The sequence below is a fragment of the Pagrus pagrus genome, assembly GCF_965226575.1.
Source record: "Pagrus pagrus genome assembly, chromosome: 16".
In the NCBI taxonomy this organism is placed as follows: Eukaryota; Metazoa; Chordata; class Actinopteri; order Spariformes; family Sparidae; genus Pagrus; species Pagrus pagrus.
The window spans coordinates 18,999,484-19,025,780 of record NC_140200.1 but is presented as its reverse complement, the minus strand read 5'-3'; the positions used below and the strand labels follow the sequence as shown (position 1 = coordinate 19,025,780).

At 39.4% G+C, this 26,297-nt stretch overlaps 1 protein-coding gene across 5 annotated transcripts in view; it reads left to right on the top strand.

The window, feature by feature from the left end:
• trim67 (tripartite motif containing 67) overlaps positions 1-26,297 on the top strand; it is a 58,983-nt gene that overhangs the window by 19,959 nt on the left and 12,727 nt on the right. The window contains exons 2-8 of one of the 5 annotated variants that reach the window (XM_084378273.1): positions 5,257-5,352; positions 9,201-9,323; positions 17,515-17,625; positions 20,831-20,984; positions 24,011-24,094; positions 25,651-25,814; positions 26,078-26,216. In XM_084378273.1, coding sequence (XP_084234399.1) covers positions 5,257-5,352; positions 9,201-9,323; positions 17,515-17,625; positions 20,831-20,984; positions 24,011-24,094; positions 25,651-25,814; positions 26,078-26,216 — 871 coding nt within the window. Of the gene's footprint in view, positions 1-5,256; positions 5,353-9,200; positions 9,324-17,514; positions 17,626-20,830; positions 20,985-24,010; positions 24,095-25,623; positions 25,815-26,077; positions 26,229-26,297 lie in introns of all 5 variants that reach the window. The other 4 variants (XM_084378272.1, XM_084378271.1, XM_084378270.1 and 1 more) reach the window with 4 other exon arrangements.

The window sequence follows — 26,297 nt, the reverse complement described above, 5'->3', positions numbered from 1 at the left end:
ACAAAAGAAACAAAAGGAGGGAAGAAATTGGAATTCTGGATGTACATTTCTGCTCTGCAGGTGCGTTGATCTTCGCTCTGATGAATTTCTCATCATTTCTTGTTATTTTTCACTTTCAATTTCCCTTCCTCTACATGATTTTTCGTGTTTCCATGTTTCTCTTTTTTTTACAAGTCTCTTCAGTGGCTCGCTGGTTCTCTTCCTGCAGGGCAGACTTGTCACATTTCAACACAGTTATACGCAGTTTTACTGGGATCTACTGTACGTTGATGCATCGTGACTGTGGCCAAATTTAGACCTGGATACTGTGGTGGTGACTGTGTCCAGGCCTGGTATGAAGAGGGGTCTTATGAACTCATTTTTTAAACCTTTAAAAACTGATTCTTGCAAAACCCCCTTGGATCTCTGTTCTGGTTTTGACAGCAATTTATACATGAAATCAGAAGGTTATTTTTTTAATAATATAATAATAAAAGAAATTATGATGAATTTTGCTACTTGACCCCTTAATCTGTGTTACCAAAAGAAAGACTAAGGCAACAACAACAAACCATTAGTTAATCAAAGAGGTATTTTCATAGCTTTGCAATAAATAAAAAAGCTTTTTGATGTTTACAACTTTGAGATAAGTGCTGTAATCTGTCAAAACAGCTGCTCAATTACAGCTAATTAATTAGACCACATGCCGGGCTTAAGCTGAATATCTCCAAGGTAATGTTATTGTTATGTGTCTCACAATAGTTAATATTTCCATGGCGGAAATCTTCAGCAGCACATAGTATTGTCATGTAAACAGCTAAGAATCACAAAAGAATACAGCAAATGTTGAGTATGAACTTCTTTACATGTTTGCTAATGTGAATCAGGAGCGTATAAGCATAATTTTCAGGAAACCTGCGTATGCAGATTTAGATGTGTGTATGTCGCAGGAGACAGTTGTCTCCATCTGTTTCTGTTTTTTGTATTGTGTTTACTGTTGTAACAATGTTTTATGCTCGTCAGACGTGTGCAGTCAGAGTAGTAGGAACATAAGTGACCCAAATGTAGACGCCAGGGGCAGAGCTAGTGCAGTTCAGTGATTTTATTTAGACAAAAAGGTACAAAAGCTTACAGGATGGTGAGGCAGACAAGAGTCAAAACCAGGAAAACAGTCCAAACAGGCAAACAAATCTGACAGGGAGCAGGCAAGAATTTAAAATCAGCCATTCAAGGAAAAATAAGCAAATATCCAAAACCACCAGAGGCCTCATTTATAAAACAGACAATCAATTTTGATTGATATTTGATCTTAAACCTTACATCGAAGTGGAAATTATATTATCTGTAAGCAAGTCAAAACTTGGTGGTTTTCCTACTGGGTGTATGAACAATGTACAGTGGTGACACACTCCTAAGTTGTGTGTTTGGCTTTGTTTGTCAGCCCACTATTGTGTCTACTGAATAATACATGTTGTCTGGCTTTGGTCTACTCTCATCTTCCAAAAATTGTGCTGCATTATATAAGTTGATTTATATATATAAGGCAGTTTAAGTTGATTTGATATTTAAAGATTACAGGTACATAAGTTAAGAATGGGATTCTTAGAACCTGTTCAAGCTAGGGTTTCATTTCTCAAATAAAGCAGTCAAAAAAAGACTTATTTAGAAGCGCTCCTACTCGGGCATCACGTGACAGCCTCTTCTGCTACCACGGTGCTGATACCAGGGACTGTGACCTGTAGTCTCCCCAGTAAACATACCACCCTCTTCTGTAGCCCTTGGAGAACAAAACAACGGGTGTAAAGACGAACTGACACTGAAAGAGTAGAACAAAGCGACTAAATACACAAGGGGGGGAAGGGTAATGAGGGGCAGGTGAAGCTAATCAGTGCGGGATAGGCAATCACACAGGTTGGAGACTCACAAGGGCAGGAAGTGAAAAAAACTGAAACAAAGGAAGATCATCAAAATATCAAAATATAATGGGAAACAATGAATGAATGACATGAGACAAACAAACCAACAAAAAAACCATAACCTAAGTAGCCGTGCAGAATGCTGCCTCTATGGCCAGCTCTTTTTGGACAAGAGACTGTGACCACTGACAAAATCCCCTCACAGCCTGCCGTCCACACAATGGATGGGATAGACTCCAACTCACCAGTACTCTGTAGCAAATTAACTAGTAGGTTAAGAAAATCAATGAATTAATTAGAGGTCGACTATTGTCAATGAAGGAGGCAGAAGTCAGGCAGGTGGGAGGATGTAGCTCAGAACTTTGACCTGATGAGCAGCGTTGCCGTCAAATGAATAAAGAACCAGACTGAACAAATCGGAGGGGAGGGGATGATGTGCCAGGACGGCGCTCGTATGGCACATCCGTCATCCCCTTGTTAGCATCTTGGCATGCAAACACTAACACACAGACACACAGACACACACAGGCCAGACAGCTTGCTGGGCCAGATGGCCTCTTGGTGAGGAGCAGCGAGAAGCTCCACAGAAGGGTTGGTTTGATTCATGAACCATGACCTCCAATCGTCCCTCCTCCTGACTCCGGACAGCACGTGCACACAAGAGGGATGGACAGGGATAAGATCAGTGTGTGTGTATGGCTGTGTGGTGTGGGGGTGGAGTGGTTATTGTGGAGATGTGGAGAGGGGATTATGCATACAGTGCACTGACTGACTGACTGTGTATGTGGTGACTGATTTAGTTTTATATCCAACAGTGGGAATAGTGAAAGTGAAGAAATGTATAATGATCAATACTCTGCAAGATGATTTTCTTAAGGTTTATTGATCATTTGTATATTTTCTACATTTTTCTTTATTATTCCCAGAATCCTGTTTTTTTTTAATTATTCTGATATATAATCAAAAAATGTCTTATTGACAGGAGATTGTTAACAAAAGTATTCAGTTTTTTACTCTTGAAATTTAAACAATCATGAATTTTAAAAAACATACAATAGTTCAATAGATGTGTGTAGAAAAGGAAGTAAACCAAAGGGCTTATGTAAATATTAAAGAGAACTGTATACATTATATTAATTCTGACTGCTGCCTAACATTAAATGATTACCTAGAGCGATAAACAAATGATTATCGGTCTTTGTTCAGCACTTTTTTGCAGTTGTAAGACAGATGATTTGTTGATGTTTTCTATAATATGATGCATGTGGATGTGCTTATGTTTATCCTCTTAATATTTTCAGATGTAGTAGATTTATTCAGTGTAGAATCTAAAGAATATGATGATCACGCCATGATTCTGAGCTTTGTTCCGTGCAGCGAATACAGCTGTTATTTATGATATCTAGTAACAAAGAGGGAGGGACGCCCACTTGATATTATCGCTGTGGCTGTGTGTGTGTGTGTGTGTGTGTGTGTGTGTGTGTGTGTGTGTGTGTGTGTGTGTGTGTTCAGAGAAAGAGGAGCAGGTGGGGAATGTGGGTGTGGCGACAGTGGAGCAGATTCATCACAGCTTGGCATGCGTTTAACAGTGTGCATTTCCTTTCTTTGTCCTGTCTACCAGTGACTGATGCACACACACACGACACACACACACACACACACACACACACGCACACACGCACGCACGCACGCATGCACACACTTTTCTGACCCATCATGCTGCTCAGTGCCCTAAAGTTAGGTCTCCATGTCCCGTGTCTTATTAACCCTCGACTCGCCAACAACGACACCATCGTCATGATGTTTCACTGTGGACATAGTCATGTACCTTTGGTAGACATTGCCCAACCATAATTTCTAAAAGATACTTTTTAAACAAAGGAGGTCTTTTTTTCAAAGTAAAACGTAACCATTGTCATGAAAATCATAATTTAAAAAAAACTTCATCATGTTTAAAAATGTAAGAACCTGATGACTAAACATCAGGTGTTGTCCGAGCTGTTCTATTTATTTTTGTTGAAGGATTTTCTGTTTGAAGCTTGTTGGACTCTGAAGGCTTAAATTAGGTCCGTAAATATGCAGAGAAAGAGCAGGACTGCCGAGGTTCAACATGTTAATTAACTCATGTTTATAGTTTTCACAGCCACAGTATTTTATCTGTGCTAACAGCTGCAGGACCGGGACGTGCTGCACATTAGCTTCCTGTTCACTGTCATCTTCTGTTAAGCTGCTGCTCATCTTTCAACATGCAAATTATTTCTTTGGTATAAATAAATGAAGACGATAAGGTTCATTTTTAAATTATTTTGTGCTTTTTAAGAGGTCCTAGGTGTTAATGAAGGAGCCGGAAATCCACTGAGAGCTTACAGCTCGCGCGTTGTGTCTGGAAATTAACTGGAGACCAATAACATGAGATTGTTCAGTCAAACAGATTAGAGGTTGGTCATCATTTTTGCTCCCTGACTTCACTTTTACAAGCATCAAATCAGCAGACAGAAGATGCAAACAGCTGTTGATAGTGATACAGAGAATATTTTCACATCATAAATATCCATCGCCCGTAGCTATTCTATGGAAATTAGGTAGAAAATTGGAGGAAGCGCTCCAATAAATAGAGACAATTAATGTGGATCACAGAGTGACAAACGCATTAGCCTCAGTACGGAGATCTAAGCCCTCGCTGTTTGGCTCATAATGAAGATGATATATATATTTTACATTGAGGTGACACGCTTTTTTCTCTAATAGTAAACATTTAATTATTTTAAGGTATTTTTCCTGTGTTAATCCGATGTTATATAATTATTTTACATAATCCTAATTTAGATATTATAGATGTGGGAGAACTAAATGTAAGATTTGTTTTTTATTTATTTATTCTGTCTTGTTTGTTTAAATCTGCCATTGAGTTTCATTGATTTTATATCAATGGGACACATATTTAGCTCCCAAACATAAAATCATTATCGTAGAACTTAAAGTAATATGAACGTAAATAATCATTAGAAAATAAGCAAAAAGCTCAAAGAAAATAGCTAAAACTAGCCCTTAACTAGATGCCAGCTTGAGGATTATTTTTCTGATGTTTCTGATTTGTTTTAGTCTTGAAGCAAAGGAGCAATTATTAAAACAATACAGAGCCTTTCCCTTTTTCAGGGTCAGACGTAATCTGAGCATACAAGGAGAATGGTCCATTGGGTTAAATGATTACATAACCGACCAGCGCCTTAGCCTCAGAGCCTCAGCGCTTCACTGGTTGTACTGGTCTATCCTAGAAGGAGAGGAGCCTCAACCATACAGTAATGTGATCATGTCCAATGATGTTATTGGTTAATTTCTTTTTATCTGTGTGTCTCTGCAGTGCGCACTCTCCCAGGCCCTGAACGGTGTCTCCGACAAAGCTAAAGATGCCAAGGAGTTCCTGGTTCAACTGAAGAACATGCTTCAGCAGATACAGGTAAAGGCACACCTGTGAAAACACCTGTACACTTAATTCTTTGTGAAATATACTGTTTACACACATCTTAACCCCATCTGTAGCTTCATGTACAGCTGTAGATTAAAACATGTCACCATAGTTTTGAATTTGATATGATGAACTGTTTCTGTAATCACATCATCAGGGACCAATCCTGTGTACTGAGAGGAAGTTATGGTAGAAGATGCAGATACCGAAATGTTTCCCAGAATGCAATGCAACTCCAACATAAAACTGATGGATGTGGGCTATCATAAAACTAAAGATTATCCGGCTTTGGCAGACATCTGTTTTTTTCAGGATACTGAAGCACAAAAGTTGTGTAATACTTTAACCCAATAGAATTACACTTAGCTGTGACCCAGTTCCAAACTACAGAGTCATTCTCAGCAGGTTTTGATTCTGTAGTGTGCAACGATGGAAGAAGCACTCAGGTCTTTAACTCAGGTAAAAGTAGACGTAAGATGGTCGAATGCAAGTTGAAGTCTGTCATTTAAGATTTCAATTAAAGTGGAACAACTACCTCCCTCGAGCATTTCCAAGGGGTATTATTGTTTCCGCTGCTGTCACGAAGACTATACGGTTGCTCATAGGGGTAGACCGATTATTGGTACTGTATCTGTGATCTGTCAGATTGCTGATAAAATAAACTAATTCAAAAATGTGCTACTTTGGCTCTGATGCAACATCCTTTGACACGATGTCCCACCCACTACACTATCTGATTGGTAACACGTAACGATAAATAGCCTATAAACACTGAATAATCTGAATCTGTAAAGTAACTAGAAACAAAATTTATCAAATAAATGTAGTGGAGAGGAAGCAATGTGGCATCTTTATTATAGAAAGTTATATAATCATATAATGTTATATTATTGGAATATTATGACTTATGCTTTAATCTATTAGCACTTTATATAGAGTTGGATAGTATGATACTTAACACATTAATAATATGTTTGAGCGAGTACCTTCTCTCTGTTTGTAAAATCTGAATCTGTGTGACTCCAGCTGTCAGATAAATTTGATGTTAAGTAAAAAGTAACATTAACAGTGCAAGGTTGAGTAACATTAAGTTGAAATACTTAAGTTAAAACTAAAGTTAAGTTAAGTTAAAGCACCTTGCAATTTCAGATTACAGTACAGTACTTCAGTAAATGCACTTAGTTACTTCCTACCACTGTAGACAGAAGAGGCACCGCTCACGGCTGGAACAAACAGACTGTGTAGTATAGTTATATAAAGTATATAGTTTGTCTGCCGATGTTTACGACGCACCTCTTGATTTTCCTCAGACCAGAGGCGTCTTTTCTGAAAGTTGTTGTTTTAAAACTTGCAGCCAATCACGTGGCTGCCTCAGGAGTCCTCTGGTCTTGGGATCTCCATGAAGGTCTGGCTGTGTAAGATTGTTCCAGAGCCTATATCCATGTCTGATCAGGTCCCTCCACTTGTAGGGGTCTTTACATAATTTTACATCAGCACTCTTGTTTTTCCAGACTAAATAGGTTTAGCTGTGGGGGACCGGCTGGTAATGGGCTATGAGCTCCAAATAAATCAGTCACAGACAAACATTTGGACTCCTCAGACTGCAGCAGGGCGGTAAATCCACTGACTCGCTAACCTAAAACAAACCATATCAGCCAAAAGTGTGGAGTGTGTGTATATATCTGTGTGTGTGAGTGTGTGTGTGTTTTGCCTGTGGACAGCATCGCAGTGCAGCTGATCTCTGCCGCAGCATCTGCCAGTCATGCACACACTCTTGCACACACATACACAGACTGTCTGCGCTGGCACTATGAGCAGGCATTAAGAGTCTTATTGCAAAATGAAGAGGATTGCATTTAAGTAAAAAAAAAAAAAGGAAAAAGAAAAACCTACTCTTTGCACTACTTTGCTCTGTCTGAGAGCCAGAGAGCAGTGAGAGAGATGGATCTGATAAAGAGAGAGACAAAGTGTGGGAGTGAGGAAATAAAATCTCCAGCTCTCATCCTCTTTTAAATCTAAAGTGTGTAACTCGGCAGAGGAAGCTTGATTGGAAATCACTTTTAACTAGGATCTCATCTCCTCATCATGTGGGCTCTAAGCAGAGATGAAATACTCCCGTGGATCCTTCATTTACAGCCAATTACTGTAGTTTCTGCCAACAAACCTACAGTAGCAACAAGCCCTCCGAATGAATTAACAGTTTCAAATAGGAAATAAAAAGGGGGGTCTCCTACTGCATGTTGAAGTCCAATGTTTTTAAATCCATCCATCCACCCAAACCTCCTCCCTTGCAGACTTTGAGGCTTTTCACATTTGGTTTAAATATCCGTCCTGGGTGACCGGATCACAAGTGGACAGCTTCAAGCCCGTCAATTTACACTTGGCATTAAAGTCGTCTCGACACGCGTCTCAAGTGACCACTTGTGATCAGATCTCCCCTCGCTCTATATGCAAATAAACACCTACATCACTGGAACAAACAGATACGTTTTTTTACAGGAGGAAAGAAATATTTTCATGCACTACATTTGCTGAAGTCTGAGTCTGGTGACTTTCTCCACAGACAACAAACAAGTAGCCTACATTAGTTACTGTTTACTGTATTTGTAGAATGTGATGTGTTTAGCATCATTATATTATTTCCTTTAATGAATTTGGTGTAAATGGTGAAATCACTCAAAACGGTTTTAAAACAGCTGTTGGGAGGTTCGATGCACTTTAGACACAGAGGCAGACAGGCTGTTACAGCGATGCCCCGACAGACTGACACTTTTCACAGGGAAAGAACAAATGTATTGTATTTAATGGCCAATTTACAAGAAGGCACCACTGATTTCAGAATTTGCCATCACAAAGTTTGTCAAGTGTCTCCTCATGCAACAACTCTTAAAATCGCGCAATTTGTAAGGGAGTCTGGGATGTTGCCGTTACTAGTTCAATGGTTAGTTGAAATTGACGTATGCTGCTAACATTGGCAGGCTAAGAGAGCCCAAACACATAATTTACACTAGAGTGAACCACATGGAAATCAAAAATGTTGCATATTATATGTAAAAGGAAAAAGAAGAAAACAATTTGAAAACAGCTCATGAAATGTGAGCAGACAAATGATTTCGAAATCATCAAAATCAGGGTTTTTCTTCATGTCTTTCTGTGATTATTCCCATATAAAGGCCCAGATTCTCCAATATAGACAACAAACTACTGAATTTAAGCAACTTTAATTATATTATATTTGTCAATGTGCTGTATGTTTACTGTACTTGATCCTGTATGATATGGATGTATGTCTTGAGGGGAAGAGGCAGGTGTACAAACAGATGGTGAATATGATGTATGATTTGTTTTTGTCTGCAGTCTGTTGAACACTGGGTGTTAAATTAACAAACACAAAGCAGCTCTGTGCTGCTTCATGAAGCAAAATACACCAACAGATGTATTTTAGTCGCCATTATGAAAATGAGGAAGTATTCCGATCCTTTATTTACTTGTAAGTACTAATACCACACTGTGAAAATACTCCATGTCAGTCCCTGCATTAAAAAATGTTTGTAAGTTTGGAGGTATAATATGAAAACTTTGTATTAAAAGTAGACAATTGCCCAGAGCCCAAAGTGACACCTTTACAATTCTTGTTTTTTCCAACCTACAGTCCAAACCTCAAAATTATTAAAATAATTAAAAGGAAAATCAGCAAGCAGGACAAGCTGGAGCTCTAGCTGCCAATTACTTTTATGAAAGTTATCTTTCATTGTTAGTTTAGGCTGTACATGTACATTTTTTTCATGCCTTGTGATGTTTTTGTGACCTGACTGTGTGTTTGTGTTATGCTGTTTCAGGAGAACGGTGTGGAGTTTGAAGCTTGCCTCGTGGCTCAGTGTGACTCTCTGATCGAGGCGCTCACCAGACAGAAAGCCAAACTGCTCACCAAAGTCACCAAGGAGAAGGAGTACAAGCTAAAGGTGAGACTGACTGATCTCTTAACTGTACTATTTATCAGCATGGACCCAGTTTTTCCCATGCTTGTGTGTTAATTAACTAATGGGGGCAACAACACAAATGGGTCCATACTGTGCAAGATTGTCTGCAGCCACATGACAGGCTGCAATATAATCCCTCTGGGGGCTTGCACAAAAGTATGTCCACTTTAAGTGCTTGTTTTTGCCAGGAAGGCTCAGATTGTCTGGCAACATTACAGAAAGGGTCCCTGAAGAAATACACTTTTTTGTTGAAGAGTAGTATCCATTTTGTTTAACCAGGTCAAGGTTAACCAGGTTCAAACAAAATACGCTCAGCAAAACCATCTTGGTCCCTATTTCCACTGTTCCAACTATCACCAACTCTAGTTGAAATAAACTCTTGATTCACTGAGTTAGATGTAAAATTATGAGAAGAGGAGCTGGAGGGAGGGTTAACTCTTGTCAATTCAAAAAAGTGAGAACAGCACAGACAAAAACCCAAATACAAAAATCTCTCTCAGCAGCTTCTGTTTTATACTGAAAAGCAGATCAGAAAAATATATTTTCAGTCTTTTAATACCTGAAAAGGTCTCAGCCCCTGAACTTATAATTTTCTATCAGTTTTTTACTTTCCTTTGTATATCCACCACTGGGGTTTTCCCAAGTCACATGGACGCCAGCCTGGCCTCAACGTGCCCACCGACCGACTGACCGTCTGGTTGATGGAGGAGGGGTGGGGGGCATTTGGACGGAAGCCCCAAGGACAGCTGTTGTCATTATCTGCAGGCTGGGGATTGAGATGTAGCCAGAGGGCAACGAGCTGGAGGCTGCGACGGAGGTGGAACAACGGAGGAATAGCTGCTTGTAGATGGCTGATAAACTAGAACGTGCTTTGACATGAATAAATATTCAGGACGCTGTTTATCTCTAACAGATGAAATTACAGGCTCCTTTTCATGTGGAGACAAAAGAAAACAGACAAGCAAAGGCTTAAATGCTTCGACTCCAAACCAAAATTTGTCAGCCAAAGCAGCTGAAGATGCTGCTGTGTACAACATCCTGCATTGAATACGATTTCTAAGAAAATTAAGATTTGACAGGCAGCATAAGTGGACAAATGATAAAAAACAAAAAGTAGCAAAACAAGGACGTAATACCCTACATTTATCATTAAAAAAACAACAAAACAACATGAAAGGGACCGTTTACCCCCAAATCAAAAATAAAAAAAACTCTCTCTTTCCTGTAGCACTATGTATCCATCTAGATTGTTTTGCTGTGGGTTGCAGAGTTTGTAAGATACTGGATGTAGAGATGTCTGCCTTCTCTTCAATATAATAAAACTAGATGCCACTCAGCTTGCAAAGACACATTACTATGGACAGTTTCAAATGTTTTTTTTTTTTTTTTGGTGCTTTGAGCACCACAAGCTGAGTCCTACCTAGTTCCTTATATAAGAGAGAAGGCAGAAATCTCTATGGCCAATATCTCCAAAAAAAGGCAACTCACACCAAAAAAAAACAGACAAACTAGAGAAGTAGAACAACAGGTAAGAGGAAAAATGTGTGTTTTTTGATTTTGGGGCAAACTGTCCCTTTAAGAATGTATTTACATGGGAAAAACTCATAAATAAGGTAAAACAGTAAACAGTAGTAGAACACAGTGAATAAATATGAATCCTACTTTTTTTAAAAAGATAGGTTTTAAGATGTTATTTAAAAGACATCACTGATTCTGCAAATCTGAAGGTAGATCTTAACGTAGGTGCAGTTCCAGAGCTGACAGCCTGATTACCATCCAGAGCTAAGAAACAGCCAGCAAGATCCTGCCAGAGGACCTGAGGCTGACTCTGGCTCGTAGCAGAACAGTAGTTCATCATCAACATTAAAGTCCTTTTCTACAACTGCCCAGAACAGAAGGGATATGAATTAAGCTGCGTTTTGTACTAACTGATAGCCTGGGTTTGTTTTCTGGGCTTAACTCTGAGTACAATGAATTACCATAATGAAGAGGCAATGATATTAAAGCATGTATGACCTTCTCAACACCTGATTTATGAATGCATGGATTGATGCTGCTGTTGGAGGAGTTCAATCAGAAGTCAATCTGTGTTTATCAGTGCTGCTGCTCTATGTGTGTGTGTTTTTTTTTTGACTGGATGTGTTTATTTTCTGTGATCTTTTTCTACTTATTTTTTATTCCTCTTAAACCTCTGAACAACAGTATTTGTCAAAATCAGGTTATATTCAAATGGCTGAAAATGGGTGCCATTGGATGCAAGTTTGATTTTAACCAGGAATCTTCACACATTAGTTGCTGTTTTTGCACTTCACTTAGTCAACAACTCAGAAAAAATACAGTTTTGTGTTCGTTCTTGGACGACCTCAAACACAAATGTAAGTTACGTAACCACAGTTCCAAGAAAGCACAACTCTTTTTTATTTATTTATATATAAGTGGAAGTTAAAGGTTCAATCTTTAAAAGACGATCTATTTCAGTAAATCTTCAGACTTTCTGACTGTGAACTCAACTTCGCCCTTTCCTTTTTTCCCCCAAAAGCACTTCCATGCTTTTTAATCTGTTTCTGCAGATACCACTGTGACCAGACACAAACCCCCCAAAATAAAAAAAACTAAAGACCGTCTACACCAAGAAAAACAGATGTTTATGACATTCACCACAGCCAAAGCTTAATCCGATAAAAGCAACATATTTTTGTTTTCTCTTTCAAAGAACAGGCTAAAAAACTTGTTCTTTTAGTCTGTGTTAGTGTTTCTGGCTGTTTGTAACACAATTCTCAAACCTTACAGAAACTTTTAGAGTGTCACAGTTGAACTGTTATCCATTACTGTTGATGCTTAGGTTCAACTGGTGTAAGACTGATGTGTTGAGTACGGCGGCCCTGGGAGTTCAACACACAGTACTTAAGAATCCACATGCAAATAGACAAAGCACAAACAAATGAAGCTGTTTGAAGCTAGAAAGGTGGCAGGGTCTGCCACATATAAACAAAGTAAAACAGTATGAAAGTGTGTTGTCCTTTAAGGTCAGTTTGTTTGTTCAGTTTATTCAGTCATGAAAACAAAGAGTTGTTTAGTTTGTTTAGGCATTAAAAAAAATCAGCTCTTTCCCTCCTGATTAACATTTCTCCCCCAAAACTACATAGTGCACCTTTAAGTTGCAGTGTGTTGAGCTCTCCGAGCCACCGTAGTCAAGAAGATTGGAAGATATCTCAGTATCACATATCGAGGGCTGACTAAAGAAATGCATACAGTGAGGTAACATAGGGAATATGTGCGTATGTGTGTCAGTGTGTCATAGGGTTGTGTTGCTAATCTCTCCTGAGCCACTAACTTGTACTAGACGCACACATGTGTACTTATATACCTGTGAGGACCCTATTGAAATAATGCATTCGCTCTTATCCCCGTCATTAACACTTGGTCTCACCTCAGTCATCTGACAAAAGGTGTTTAATGCCTTTTGTTCATGGGTATTCTTGGAAAAGAGGTTTAAGAAAAAATACCTTACTTAATATCTTTAACCTGGGGGGAGTTTTCCAAGTGGTCCGTTTTCAGTGACCTAAAATGCTGTTAACGTCTGACATGAGGCCAAAACGCACAGAAAAGGCTATGTTTTAAGAATTACCTGTGAACGTGTGGATTGGGCGTAAAGTAATGAAAACAATGATTCTTAGTTTCTGGTGATTAAACACTAATGGAAATTACATCTTCCACCTGTAAATCGATCTAAATCCTAAACACTGGACCTTTAAGCCTCACAGACCAGTTAAACTATTAAAATATACCCACGTTTCAAAATGTCCTCTGTCTAAAGGTCTGTAACTCTGTCCTCACAAAGATACATGTCAACACAGAAACACACACACACAGATACTGTAGTCTCAGCCATAATCCAGCAATTGATGGATTAATATTCACTTCTCTCTAACTCGTACGGATGAAAGTGTGTCTGAGTCCTGCTTTGAATGAGATTAAGGTTCACCCGATCTCAGTTATTGAAGCCAATACTGTCATTTTTTAAAATCAAAACTGACAGTTTTTGTGATTTTACTATTGTTTCTTAAGTGTCTTTAACACTGACAGACAGCTGAAACATGAATTGCACATTTAATCATGACACTTAAAGCAAAACTGCATCCAAAAGTGACAACAGAAACAAGAAAAGAAAACCCAGTAACAAGCATGAAGAGCATTTGTGTTTCTGTGTGTGTAATTTATTTTTCACCCAAATTAATTCTGCATATAAAACCCTTCATGTTCTGCCAACATAAAGACTGTGTACTTGCGCTTTAAAAACTAAACAAAAATAGACAAAATCCACCCGAAATACGGCTCTACCCTGATCTGAAATGTGGTTCGGAGTGTGATGAAGAGTCACGTTAGCGATGTGTCTGTTATCTCAAATCTGGGCCTGCATTAACATGTTTCAGTATTCGCACCCACAAATTCATTTCGTATGCATGTGGAGCATATTGAAAAATCCCTTCAACCAGACCTGCAGGAGAGCGTGGGAGGAGGCTGACGGCTCGTCTCAGCGGGACAGAAGGAAATTGAAATAAATCTGAGATTTGCTCAGGCTTCACGCTTCACACTTCATGTTGTTTACACAGGAGATAAGAGCGGGCTTCTGCCAACCTGAATTGAAAAGCTAATTTTCTCTTGGTAAATAACTTGAATGCCTGTGTGTGTTTTGCTATAGGGAAATTCCAGCTGCGCGGTGGTGTCGAGGTGACATATGGATAGCTAGACAAAAACATGACTTAAAGACCTCTGGTTGACCTTTGATTCAAGACATACAGCAGCTCTAAACCAGACGTTTTCATAAAGACACTAGTGATGTGTGATCCCACTGATTCTCTTTCTCTCTGAAGTAAAACCCAGGCTGGTGCTGATACTATATGGTAACAATACTGAATAAAAAGCTTAATTAAATAGCATCCACAAGGTTTAAGAATGAAGGAACCCCAGTTGTTTGAACGTCGACACACAATCTGAAGCCAGACGGACGTGAATCACTTTCCTACGATGGGTAAATGTCACCGACAGCTACACTCTCTCCGTCTGTACCTGGATAATTCCTGCGAGTGCCAGAGGACTCAGTAATTGAACTCTGTCTCGCACCAGCAGCTCCTTTCTTCTCCACTTCTTCACACCGCCACTGTATAAACTCATGATAGTCTGTATTGTGATTAAATCTCAGATGCTTAACAAGGTTCATGGTGTTTCCACAGAACCTCACAGTCCTCCCACTCATCACAAACAGCGCTACTGAAAGAGCTCTACACGCTACTGCGTTTGATGTCAGCCGGCACCACTTGTCAACTCCGTCCAGCACTGCCAGGAGCGTTATCAAGTGTGATTGGCTAGAAAGAGGTCACATGAGATGTAGGATCCATATTTTGCTATCATACATCTGACAGCGCTGACTCCGTCAGTGGACCCCAAAGCATTTAAAGAGCTGTCGTTTGCATATGACTAATAGATCCTATCTACTGGTATTTAGACTAAAGCCTGGTGACAGTGTTGATACTTTCCTCTGTGTCCCTGTCGTTGATAAAAGTTACATTTACTCAAATTACTTTATATATCGTATAAATATATCTATCTTTTAATATGAGAATAAATCCTAGAACAGAAACGTTTGGGATCAGTTGTTATTACCATATAGTTTTGCACACCACTAACATACACAAACAAATATGTGTAGGAAACAAAAAAAGCCTGATTTACCAAACTTTATTCACTAATTTAACACAAAACATAGGAATATTATGATTCTGACTGATATTTCTGCTGTTGGCTTTATCATATAAGCTAGTGATGACCTTTGACCGAGTGTACACACACACACACACACACACACACACACACACACACACACACACACGCACACACACACACACACACACACACACACACACTGTAGATTGTTTTGATCCTTTATCAGTCGACTCTAAACACTCTTCATAGTTGAGTTTATACAGCAGTTGACAGGTAAATAATTAACTGTGATCTCATTAACCGTCAAATAAACGAGGAAACTAATTTCCAAGACTTTGTCTAATTGAATCGCTTAATCATTTAGACGGCCATTGGTTAACGGTGTAATTAATTATCACAGATTCGCCAACATCAAAAGACGTTTTCTGTCTAATCTCTCACTTCACCTCTGAAAACTTGATGTATTTGTTACGTACATAAACATGAGTACACGTTCAGTACATTTTAGACACATGTATGAGTTGTACTTTGAGGAGATAGTTAAAGATCGCTGATTAGTTGAAATGTGGTGCAGGTGTTATTAAATGTAAACGAAAGCCTATTAAGGCGGTGACAGTTCGCTGAGTTTCAATTAGCCTCGAACGACTGGCTGCGACACCCGTCCACATCTCATTCCCCTCCCGCTCCCAGTTCAGACAGCAGATAGCATGTGATGTCTGTCTGTGTGTGTCAATGTGTTTGAGACAAAAAGGAGAGATTCAAAGAGCTACAGAGTGAGAGACAAGTCACACCTGTCTGGTTATAGATGATAACTTAAATTCTCACCTCATCCCAGGTCGTCCTGACAGCTGTGCTGTTGATTTATACACTCTTTTTCCTGTCTGTTTTTCCTGCCAGCCATAAACTCACCTGATGTTTCAGCCAGTTCCAATCTCCTGATCCACGCTCATCTGCACACCTGCTCCCCATCCACTAATTACACTCCCAGTATATATAACAATATGCTGCCTGAGGAAGCGTGCCAGTGGTGAAGTCTGGCTGCTACTCAGAGCTGGTTTCTGTATCTTCATGCGATTAGCGGCCTGAATTTGTCAAATATAAGCACATTAAAATGTCAAGGAACATTTTTGTTTTGTCTGTCTTTTTTTTTTTTTTTTTTACCTCTATCTGCCCTCTGGATACTGAGTCTCCTACTTTATCCTCCTTTGGACTTGGTTGCTTATTTTTGTTGGCTCCACTTGGTCATGCTGACATGAAAATTGTCATGAAGCTGCAAGGGCGAAGAATCCTTTTTAAAAGGAGGACGGGCAGCATTTGAAGCAGTCGGTATGATGATGAATCTCTGGCAAACTTTAATCTCCTGTCAGCTTGTAAGTTTTGTTGAGGACGCTACTCAACCTTGTCTATTTTTCTCTTTGCTGGTGAGGTTTTGGAGTGCACCTGTTTATTACCTGGCTGCCTCAGAAGGTCAGTTTGCATGTAGGTCCTTGTGTTGCAGAGCCATTTCATACAGAGAAGTCGGGTAATATCAAAGAATCCTACACCTTACACAAAGTATAACCAAGTATATTACAAACCAGAGTTGGTGATTGTTGGAAAGGGTAACAAAGATTGAGTTTTACTTTGTTTCTGTTGAGTTTGTATTTATTGTGTTTTATGATGATAAAATAACCTTCTGTAAGTAGAGTCTGGTGGGTTGGCAAGAGCGAGACAACGTTTGTTTACGGTTAAACAAAAAGGCTCTTCTGCAACAAAATGGTGCATCTCTTTAGGGATCTATCCCTTCTGTTCTGTTCTAGCACTTTTAGTGGACCCATTGCCGACTGAGACGATCAACTGGACCAGTTCTAAAAATGTTTAGTACCTATTAGTCATTTACACACCATTATATGTAAAAGATCAGGCCTAGGTTTAATAATGACACAATTCCTCTTAAAGACTTCTTGTTTGTTGAGAATGTGGCTTGGAAAACAAGCTATATTCTCTGCAGGTCTTTTTTTGCTCGGCACTCATTCAGCTCAAAGAAAGTTGTCACATACGGGTTCAATATAATATTATATTAAAATATCATAATTGTATTTTTGAGTTTTAAAGGGGCTTCATGTAACAGTTAAATTTTTAGCAATTTACATGTATTAATTAATTATGTAATGTGACATGAAAAAGGAGACCTTCCCCGTCTCTCTAGGTTGTCTAAACAAGCCTGTGGATGAAGTTGTTCAATGCTGCTGGAATGTGGATTTCTCTGTGGAGAACTCTTCAACGACAGTCCAAAAGATGTGACTTTATGCACGTTCTTGAGTGTCTCATCCGCTAACAGAGAGCAACAGTAGCTAACGTTAGTTTAAAAATGGAGTCCACCAGCATAAACAAACGACCGGCTTCCAGCAAGACACAGTTTCACTGAGACCCTTTAACATCTGATTTCTCTGATATGTTTCTCTATCAGGTGGTCCGTGACCAGATCACCCACTGCACCATGAAACTACGTCAGACCACCGGCATGATGGAGTACTGCCTGGAAGTCCTCAAAGAGAACGATCCCAGTGGTTTCCTCCAGGTATCTGACCCACTGTGTATGTGTGTGTGTGTTCATATATGAGGTTGTGCGATTTCCAAGACTTCCTTCATGGCATCTGAATGCCCCCCGATGTAGGTCCTCCTCACATAGCTACCGGATTAAGAAAAAACTTTATTTAAACCTTATATTTCAGTTTCTCATTTTGCATGGAGGTATGGAAAGCTCCAAACTGTCATTTCTTATGAAGCAAAGTACAAAACGTTATTGTTCTTTAAGGGTAACGGGGAGTTTTCTACAAGCAAGTATCTCCAAAATGTCAACTTTGCATAATTAAAGGAGGAGGTTCAGTGCTGTGCCAGTGCATTTATCAGATGGTCCTGTGGGTTAAACAGTTAAGACTTTGGAAAATGTTCTCAGCTTAAAAGCGTCCATGTTTTCCTTCAGTTTATATGAGAAATACAAATTAAAGGGTATTAATTAAAGTAGAGGGCTGGGACTGTTTTATTCATCTATTATTAACAAAGACCCTGAAGAAACTAAAAGCATTAATGAATGTATCTTACAAGCAAGTAATACCGTGCAGCCTCGGTTGTGTTGAACTTCATTATCGGCTTATCATCGTCTATAAATGATGTTAAACAACAGTAATGGATTGTTATGGAACAGAGCCATAAGAGATGTCACGCTATGAAAAAATTAATTTCTTTTTTTTTTAAGTTTCTTCAGGGAAATTGCTGGAAAAGCCGTGAAAAGATAAACAAACACCACCCTCCTCTTTAAAACTAAATGAAGACTTCAGTTTTACAGATCACAAGGCAAACACAGCATGACGTCTTACTGTACATTTAAAAAAATCAACTTTTCCTCCAGCATTTACAACCAAAAATGTAAATTTGTAAAGTTGAAAGGAGGGCGGGAGCGTGAAAACTGAGAAACCTTTGAGTTCCTTTGAGCTTAAAAGCAGATATCAGCATCGCGGGGAGCCTCTGAAGTTTGTGAAATGTGAAATGTCGGCACGGCTAAATACAGTGCAGAGTCAGAGGAGGGAGACTTCACTGTTGATGTGAGAACAACAACAAAACACACACACACACACACACACACACACACACACACACACACACACAGCCTGCATTCATACACAAACACACACACACACACCAACACAGGACATTTGATTTGCTTTACTAATACTGCAACTGATCTATTTTTAATTTATCTGACACGTTACCCGACAGCTGCTTGATAGCTGATCAATACTAATTGATCTGTGCGTGTTGGGTCAAACTAAAAAAGGTCAAATGTGACATTTACACCTGCTTAGAAGTAAATGTGACCCTTGTGTTGCTCTTTAATAGCTCAGAGAACACATTGTTTTATCAACCTGTTACTTCTGTTTTCTATCGCTTGTAGACATGATTTTGAACTACATTATTTCTGTCTGACCACAGCTCTGAAACATGGTTAAATGCAATTTGTTAGATACGACCAGGGTTAAAATGGATTTTTATATGCTCTGGATTTATGATCAGGATTTTAATGGAGCACTTTCCCCTTCAAATCTAAATAAGTCTACTTGCTGTCCGTTCACCAAAACAAAATGTTGGCATTTTACGTTTCTGCAAATGTCAGATACGTTCAAACATGTATATGAGCTGACTGTCATGTTAGATGGGATGGCGGTGGTGTTAACAGCAAGGTGAGACTGTTGCAAAGCCAGAGACCATTGTTCAAGATTGTGTTCCAACAATTGTACAACAATTTTATTGACCAAAACAGTTCAATCAGGAGAAACTTCATTCTGAGTGAATAAAGAGTATTTTTATCACCATGTGCACGTCAGATAAGAAATATGAGTCTTTGGTGACTAGGCCCCATAGTGACGTCCACTATATATATATAGAGGAAAGGTGAAGCAGTAGGTAGTAAAGGAAAATGCCCAATAGAGCCTAGACGCTGGTGGTGGTGAAGGGTTGAAGGGGGTGAAAGATGGTTGCAATGATTTTTCACTGAAATGACAACAGCAGAGAGGAGAACAGGTTTAAAGTTTGACAGCAGCGACATAACTGGTTGATCTCATCATGGCAAAACCTTGGTTTCATACATAGCATCATTATTATTTTCATTTTTTTTATAACTTTAGTTTATAGTCATTCCTACCTTTTGTAAAATATGCAAACCCAGTTTGTGGACATGGACGAGTTACCACTTCTGAAGATTGGGTTTTAATATTGATTTTGATGATGATAATTTTGATATTTTTGTTTTTGCAATTATTATTATTTTTATTAATGTGTTAAGTGTTGTGTGTGGGGCCCAAAACAGACCGTATCAAATAAAAACAAGGGTTAAATGGCAAGATGAAAACACATTTCCTACAGAAAGCAAAAACATAAAGAACAGCTGGTCTTTTAAACTTCTCCATCCCCTCAGCTGCGTTAATGGCTGTACTTCTGGTTATGAATCATTTCTCTTCCTGGACAGAGACAGCAAGAGGAAGAGAGTGAGGTGAAAGAGAGACATGAAATAGAGATCAAAGACACTCCTGAGGGACACACACACACACACACACACACACACACACACACACACAAACACACACTTCCCCTTGCTTCCATTTCGTCTGAATATTTTATAACGTATTGATTATGTGATTTTTTATCGTTACCAACGCCCCGATCCTAACTGGAGGCTCTTAAGGAGTCAGAGGTGGATTTTGATGCTAACTATGAGTTCAGGAACATATGTAGAAAATAGTTTTAAGTGGAAGCAATTTACGCTGTAATGCTCGAGGATGAATTTACAAATCCTCGGCTCATGTTTAAAGAAGACAGCAGCGCCGTTTTTTGCAGTTGAGTTAATGTAATGTATCCACTTTATTTTTACTCCTGAGGCAGTGGAGCTCTTACCAGCAGACGAGGGGTCTAATTCTTTGCCTTAAATATTTGAGCTGCACTAATGCCTGCCTCATTTCACTTGTCAGACACAATGTAATGAAGCCGGGCTAATGGAACAGATCCCAGGACAGAGAAGCTGTTCTGTATGCAGCGATCGTATCACAGCCTTACAAGCATATTTAAATGGAAATATTGAATGCAGATGTTCTCATTTCCTGCGTTTGTTTGACTGTGCATGTCTTTTCCCATTCTCGTCACCCCTCACTGTGTACAAATGTTTTTTATCCTCTTCTACCTGGGTATATCTACACGCTTTAACTTGTCTCTGTGTGTGTGTGTGTGTGTAGATCTCCGATGCTCTGATAAAGCGGGTCATATCGTCTCAGGACCAGTGGGTGAAAGGGGCCCTGGAGCCAAAAGTAGGCCCTGAGTTTGACCTCACCCTCAACACCGACTCACTGCTACAGACCATCCTGATGCTGGACTTCTGCCAGGGCAAAGGTGAACATACAAAAACACACATTTCACCTTCAACTGACAGTTCTCATCCTGTTTTAAGTCCTATTTTATAACTGCAGTCATGACTACAGCATCACCTGAACTTTAAATTGTTTAATGTGTTTCTGTGCAATATGCCTTTTTACTGTACTTTTCTGTATTGATGCCGTGGTTAATGTTTGTTGTTTAAAGGAGTACTCCATTGATTTAGTATTGAACTCATGAAGATGGGGGTCTCTCAAGGGAAAGGTTGGAAAAGAACCGTTAAATTCAATATAGCTGAGTATGATTTATAGTTGATTGTATGGGGTCAAGCTCCAGAAACACTGGATCCTCCCTTTCCCACAATGCCACTCATTTGTGTCATTGTTGAGCATCAACATCATGTTGTTTATACCATGGGTTTTTAGAGTCTGAGAATGTCGCCTGCACCTCAGACAACGTTTGGATGAAGCCAGTCCTTCACCCGCAGCTTAGTTTAATTGTTTAGTTTTGCTCTTCCTGGATGCCTATTGGATCATGATCATGTTGTTTGAGCCCATAAATACTCAATGTTTGAGCCAAGATTTTCTTATATTTCTGTTTGACACAACTTCTGATTACACCAATATACATGAACAGGATTTCCTGGGGCATTTCTCTGGGAAAATGGGAAAAACTATCTTTGAACTATCTCTTTAACTAGGTTTGACAGATTTAGGCTATTCTATATGATCTCTGTTTGATAACTGATGTAACATTTTTTCACTTCTGTTCAATGAGCCCACTTTGGAACTGTTTGAAGTCTCCCTCAGACTTTGAAATTATGTCTAACCAAGCTGGTAAAATTTCATATGAAATTTGTCAAAAAGATGTAAAAACAGATAAGCGTCAATGAACAGTTTGCAAAATGGCTGCAAAACCTCCATCGTTGGCAGTTACATTTAAATAACATCAAAAAATTAACACTACATTCAATTTGATTAATTTTAAACCAGCTATATACACTTTGTTTGCATCTAATTTCACTAGGTTTTATGCTAGAATGGAAAGGCCAAAGGAATGGGGGAGGGACTCTGTGTTGGGCTCTCTTTTGTGATTGGTTGTGACATCCTCATTTAGTTAGGTTTAGGACTAAGGCATCAGGCATAGATCCTGTATTATGTGCAACTTATCTGAAGTTTAATTGTGGTTGATTTGTTTAACAAACAGTCAGTGGCAGTGCTAATACAGGGGATTGTGCCCTGTAGTTTCCCCTGTAAACACACCAACTTCTTCTGCTGTCACAGTCCCTTCTGACTAGCCGGCTGTTGCTCTTCTCGGATTACACTGGTGTTCCAAAGCCTTTCACTAGTTAACGAACAGCAACACCTCAAAAGTAGCTAATGTTGGCATTTTTTTAATATAACGAGCCTAGCACAGGGGTGACCATCTTTAAATAATGTTTGAACACTCCCAAGTCAGACTGACAGGAGGTTTTCCTGTTCTCACCATTCTGCAGATCTTGTGTTTATGCAGCATTAGATCCGTCCTGCTTGGTAAACACCTATGACTGATGACACTGTCAGGGTTTGTCAGACTTTAAAAAGCTTCCTCCTGACCCACAGATGACTTTAAAACACTGTTTCGGAGTTTTAGGAGTAAACTGAATTTCATGTATAAAATGAGTAGAGTGCCCCTTTCAATGGGCTCTATAAATAAATGATCTTGTCATGCACAAACATACACAAACATCTTTGACCTGAAGCAAAAAAATCAATAAAAAAAATCTCGCTAAGTGAAATATTTGATAACGAATAAACACTTACTTTTTTTTTCCACGGTTCTACATCTGAGGTTTCTTCAGGATGTTACAATAATGTGCTTACCTCATTAGCTATTCATTGGCTGTTGCTACCCAGCAACCAGTTGGTGTGCATGAGTAAACACAGCATCCTTTACATTCATTCCGCTGCAGAGATTACCCAGATGTATTGTTAATGTACATTAAATATGTAATCAGCAGTGTGCATATATAATGTGATACTGCTCCACTGAGGCAATAAAGATCAGACGATTTCCTTTGCAGATGGGTAGTCAACCTTGCTAAAATACTAAATAATTGAAAATAATTTGTTGCAATCAGTCCTTGAGACTTCATATTACGGGCAATATTTGTTTTCTTAATGAGCTGTGACGCTTCATTAATTCGAAAATCATTGCAAATCCATAAAAAAAGGCAATATAATCAACACATAATCAGAAAATTACATTCAGTTCAGTGCTGTGTAGTCAATGATTATTTTATCATGTGATTATAATGATTATTCACTCATAATAGGTTTATAATATGCTTATTATGCCTCGTGGTTTCTTATGAGAGCCACTTAAGGTAAGCTGTTGAATTTAAAATATATATTTTTTTTTATATCTCTGACAAATTCCTCAAAAGTGAGACAAATTCAAGCCCGTAAATAAAAGAAATGGGACCTACATCTGCAGGTCATTACCCTGGTTGAGGTGCATTTGAAATAGACCTTCTCTAATTTCCCTCTGTCAAGTGAATCCAATACACTTGTAAGTAGTCGAGAGGCTTTGGTCGTCCCTCCTTTGTTCTCTACGGCCTGTGACATGAAACACTTCTGTACGTTTCACAACCTTCACATCCAACTGATCATTGGGAACAAAGCGACAGGGTTTAAATATAGACCATTGGATTCAAAGTCTTTGATTTTTCAGTCTTTGACATCCTGAGCATTAACATAGTGAAGGAGGTGTTCTGATTCACAAGTAGCCTGAAATTATTCTCACTCATCATAAGTAAGGACACTGAGGACGTGACATCACTGTTCTCAATGGTAACTACAACCCTGCCTCTTATTAGAATTTCAGTTTCAATTTCTGGACATTTTGGTGAAACGGCACATCCTCTTCACTGCTTCAGTAACTTCTTATGTCTCTAATGCAGAACATCTATATTTTCCCACTCCCTGTCAGATCCAACTGCTTTTAAACATCCTCTGTTTACCTGCTTTTGTATTGAAACTTCCAAACCCACGTCATATTTCCAGATGTGCAGGAGAAACCGTTATTGATTCAAATGCAGGCAGCAGCAGGCAGTGGTGAGGCTGAGATGGAGACAGAGAGCCCAGGAGGTATTTCAGAGACTTTTCACAGTAAACCTCTGTTTTCCCTCCTTGAGTTGATTTTTGTCACTCCTCCCTCGTTTCCTCAGCCCTGATAGTCCCTCACGGGCATTCTGGTTGGAAACTCACTGGTGTTTTTGTCCCACAGCGTCTACCTGGTCTCTGTCCTCTGCATGGTTTCTGTTTTCCAGTTCCTCTCCAATGAATGGCACCTCTGCAGAATAGTGATGCCTTCACTGGAATGCAACGTTTCAGTTACAGACTTTTGTTGCCTGAAGTACTTTTCTGTTTCCCATGCTAGTATTTGGTTACTAAGTAATCGTTTTACTACTCCTTCTCTAAGCTTTTTCATTTGATGCGTGCGCTAAATATCTTTTTTCATTTGCCATGTTTCCACGTATTTAATGCTCTTTTGCACCTCTTCCACAGCTAATGTTGCATTGCATTGTGGTAATTCAAAAGACACAATGTAATCAAAGAAAATGTGTATTCAACATGGTCCTCCCAACAACCTCTATCTGAGAAAATATATAGTGAAAAATGGCAAAATGATTATGATTTGATGATGAATGATGAAAAGAAGACATTACTTTTCTTTAAATAAATGTAAAAAGGGTGTTTCAAAATATAAATACTATGCTACAAATAATCTTCACTTTCTTGTGGTTGTGGATGACTTAGAAGAAGTACTTCTGGCTACAAATGCTGTGAAAATTACTGAATTTACTTATTGATATGTCCAAATTAGATCGATCCTGCACTGTTGTTCCCTCCGTCCTGACTGCTGCCTCTCCTCTGTGTCTTCACTCCTGTTCTTTTGGTCGTGAAAGATCAGATAACAAATAAAGAAGTGGTATGAAGCAGACGTCACAAGCCTGAAATTTCCACTTGTGTGTTCAGTGGTTATTTTTACCCTGTTTTTGTTGTTTGTTTGTTTGTTTCAGCTCCTTTTGGAGTGCAGTTTTCTCCCCGCCTGTTAGCACAAGATACGACAGATATGTCTTTATATAATAAAAATCCTTTGATGTGAAGCTGGTTCCTCCCTTTCCTGAGTCGATAATCCTGCCCTGACTTAATTCTTAACTATTTCATCAGACTGTCTTTTGATTGGGAGTTTGAAGCTCTTTTGGGAGGTTTTCTGAACGTATCCTACATACTCCTTACCAAGAAATAAGCCAAATAGAGTTGAATTATTTGCCTTTGGAAGCTTCATCCAGACGTCTTCAAAGCTTTTATCAGTCAAACCCTGTGGACAAGTCGCACTACCACCTCAATAGGGGGTGTAATGTCCTCACATGGCCTACTTAAAGCCTCTACCCAGCTGTTGCCCTGTAAATGAACCCGGAGCTCAATCACCTTTTAAGTCTGTTTTTTTTATCTGCTGGTAGATCCACATTAAAGCTCCTCTTTCTCTCCCTTCAGTCTGTTAAAAGGCAACCCACCAGCTGACGACATCACCCTGTCTGTCTTCTCCTCATCCATCCACCCTATCACCTCTCCCTCCTCTCGTCCTCCATCCCCTGCTTACAACCTTTAAGTCTCACCTCATCTATTCCTTCCCACAGTGGAGTCTGGACCCACGGTGCCGGCCGCTCCGCTCCTGCAGCTGGAGAAGTGCTGCACCAGGAACAACAGCGCCACCCTGGCCTGGAGGGTGATTGCGCCCCCTAGCAACCCCATCGAGGGCTATATCCTCGAGCTGGACGATGGCAACGGAGGACAGTACAGGGTCGGTGCCTCACAAATCACACATGGAGTCAGAATACAAATGATGTCTATCCTGTAGCGAGTCTTTTGTATTTGATTATTAATAATCCATATGCTGCTCGACTCTGAGTAAAGCCAGAGGGTAGTGCGTGTAGATATGTGTGTCATCAATAAACATTCATTTTAAGTGCGTGACTTCTTGAGTCCATGCAGCAGCGAACATACACGTGCATGCACTTAATCTGCATCTGTAATGGTTCGATCAACATTTGTGTGTGCCCTCAGGAGGTGTATGTTGGGAAGGAGACGGTGTGTACGGTGGATGGACTCCATTTCAACAGCTCCTACAATGCCAGAGTGAAGGCCTACAATGGCATCGGTGTGGGGCCATACAGCAAGACTGTGGTGCTCAAGACCTCTGATGGTAGGTTGCGTGGTAGGTTGTTCTTGCTATTGCGAGATTTTTTTTTCTTCACTTTTGTGTGTGATGTTCTGGATAAAAACA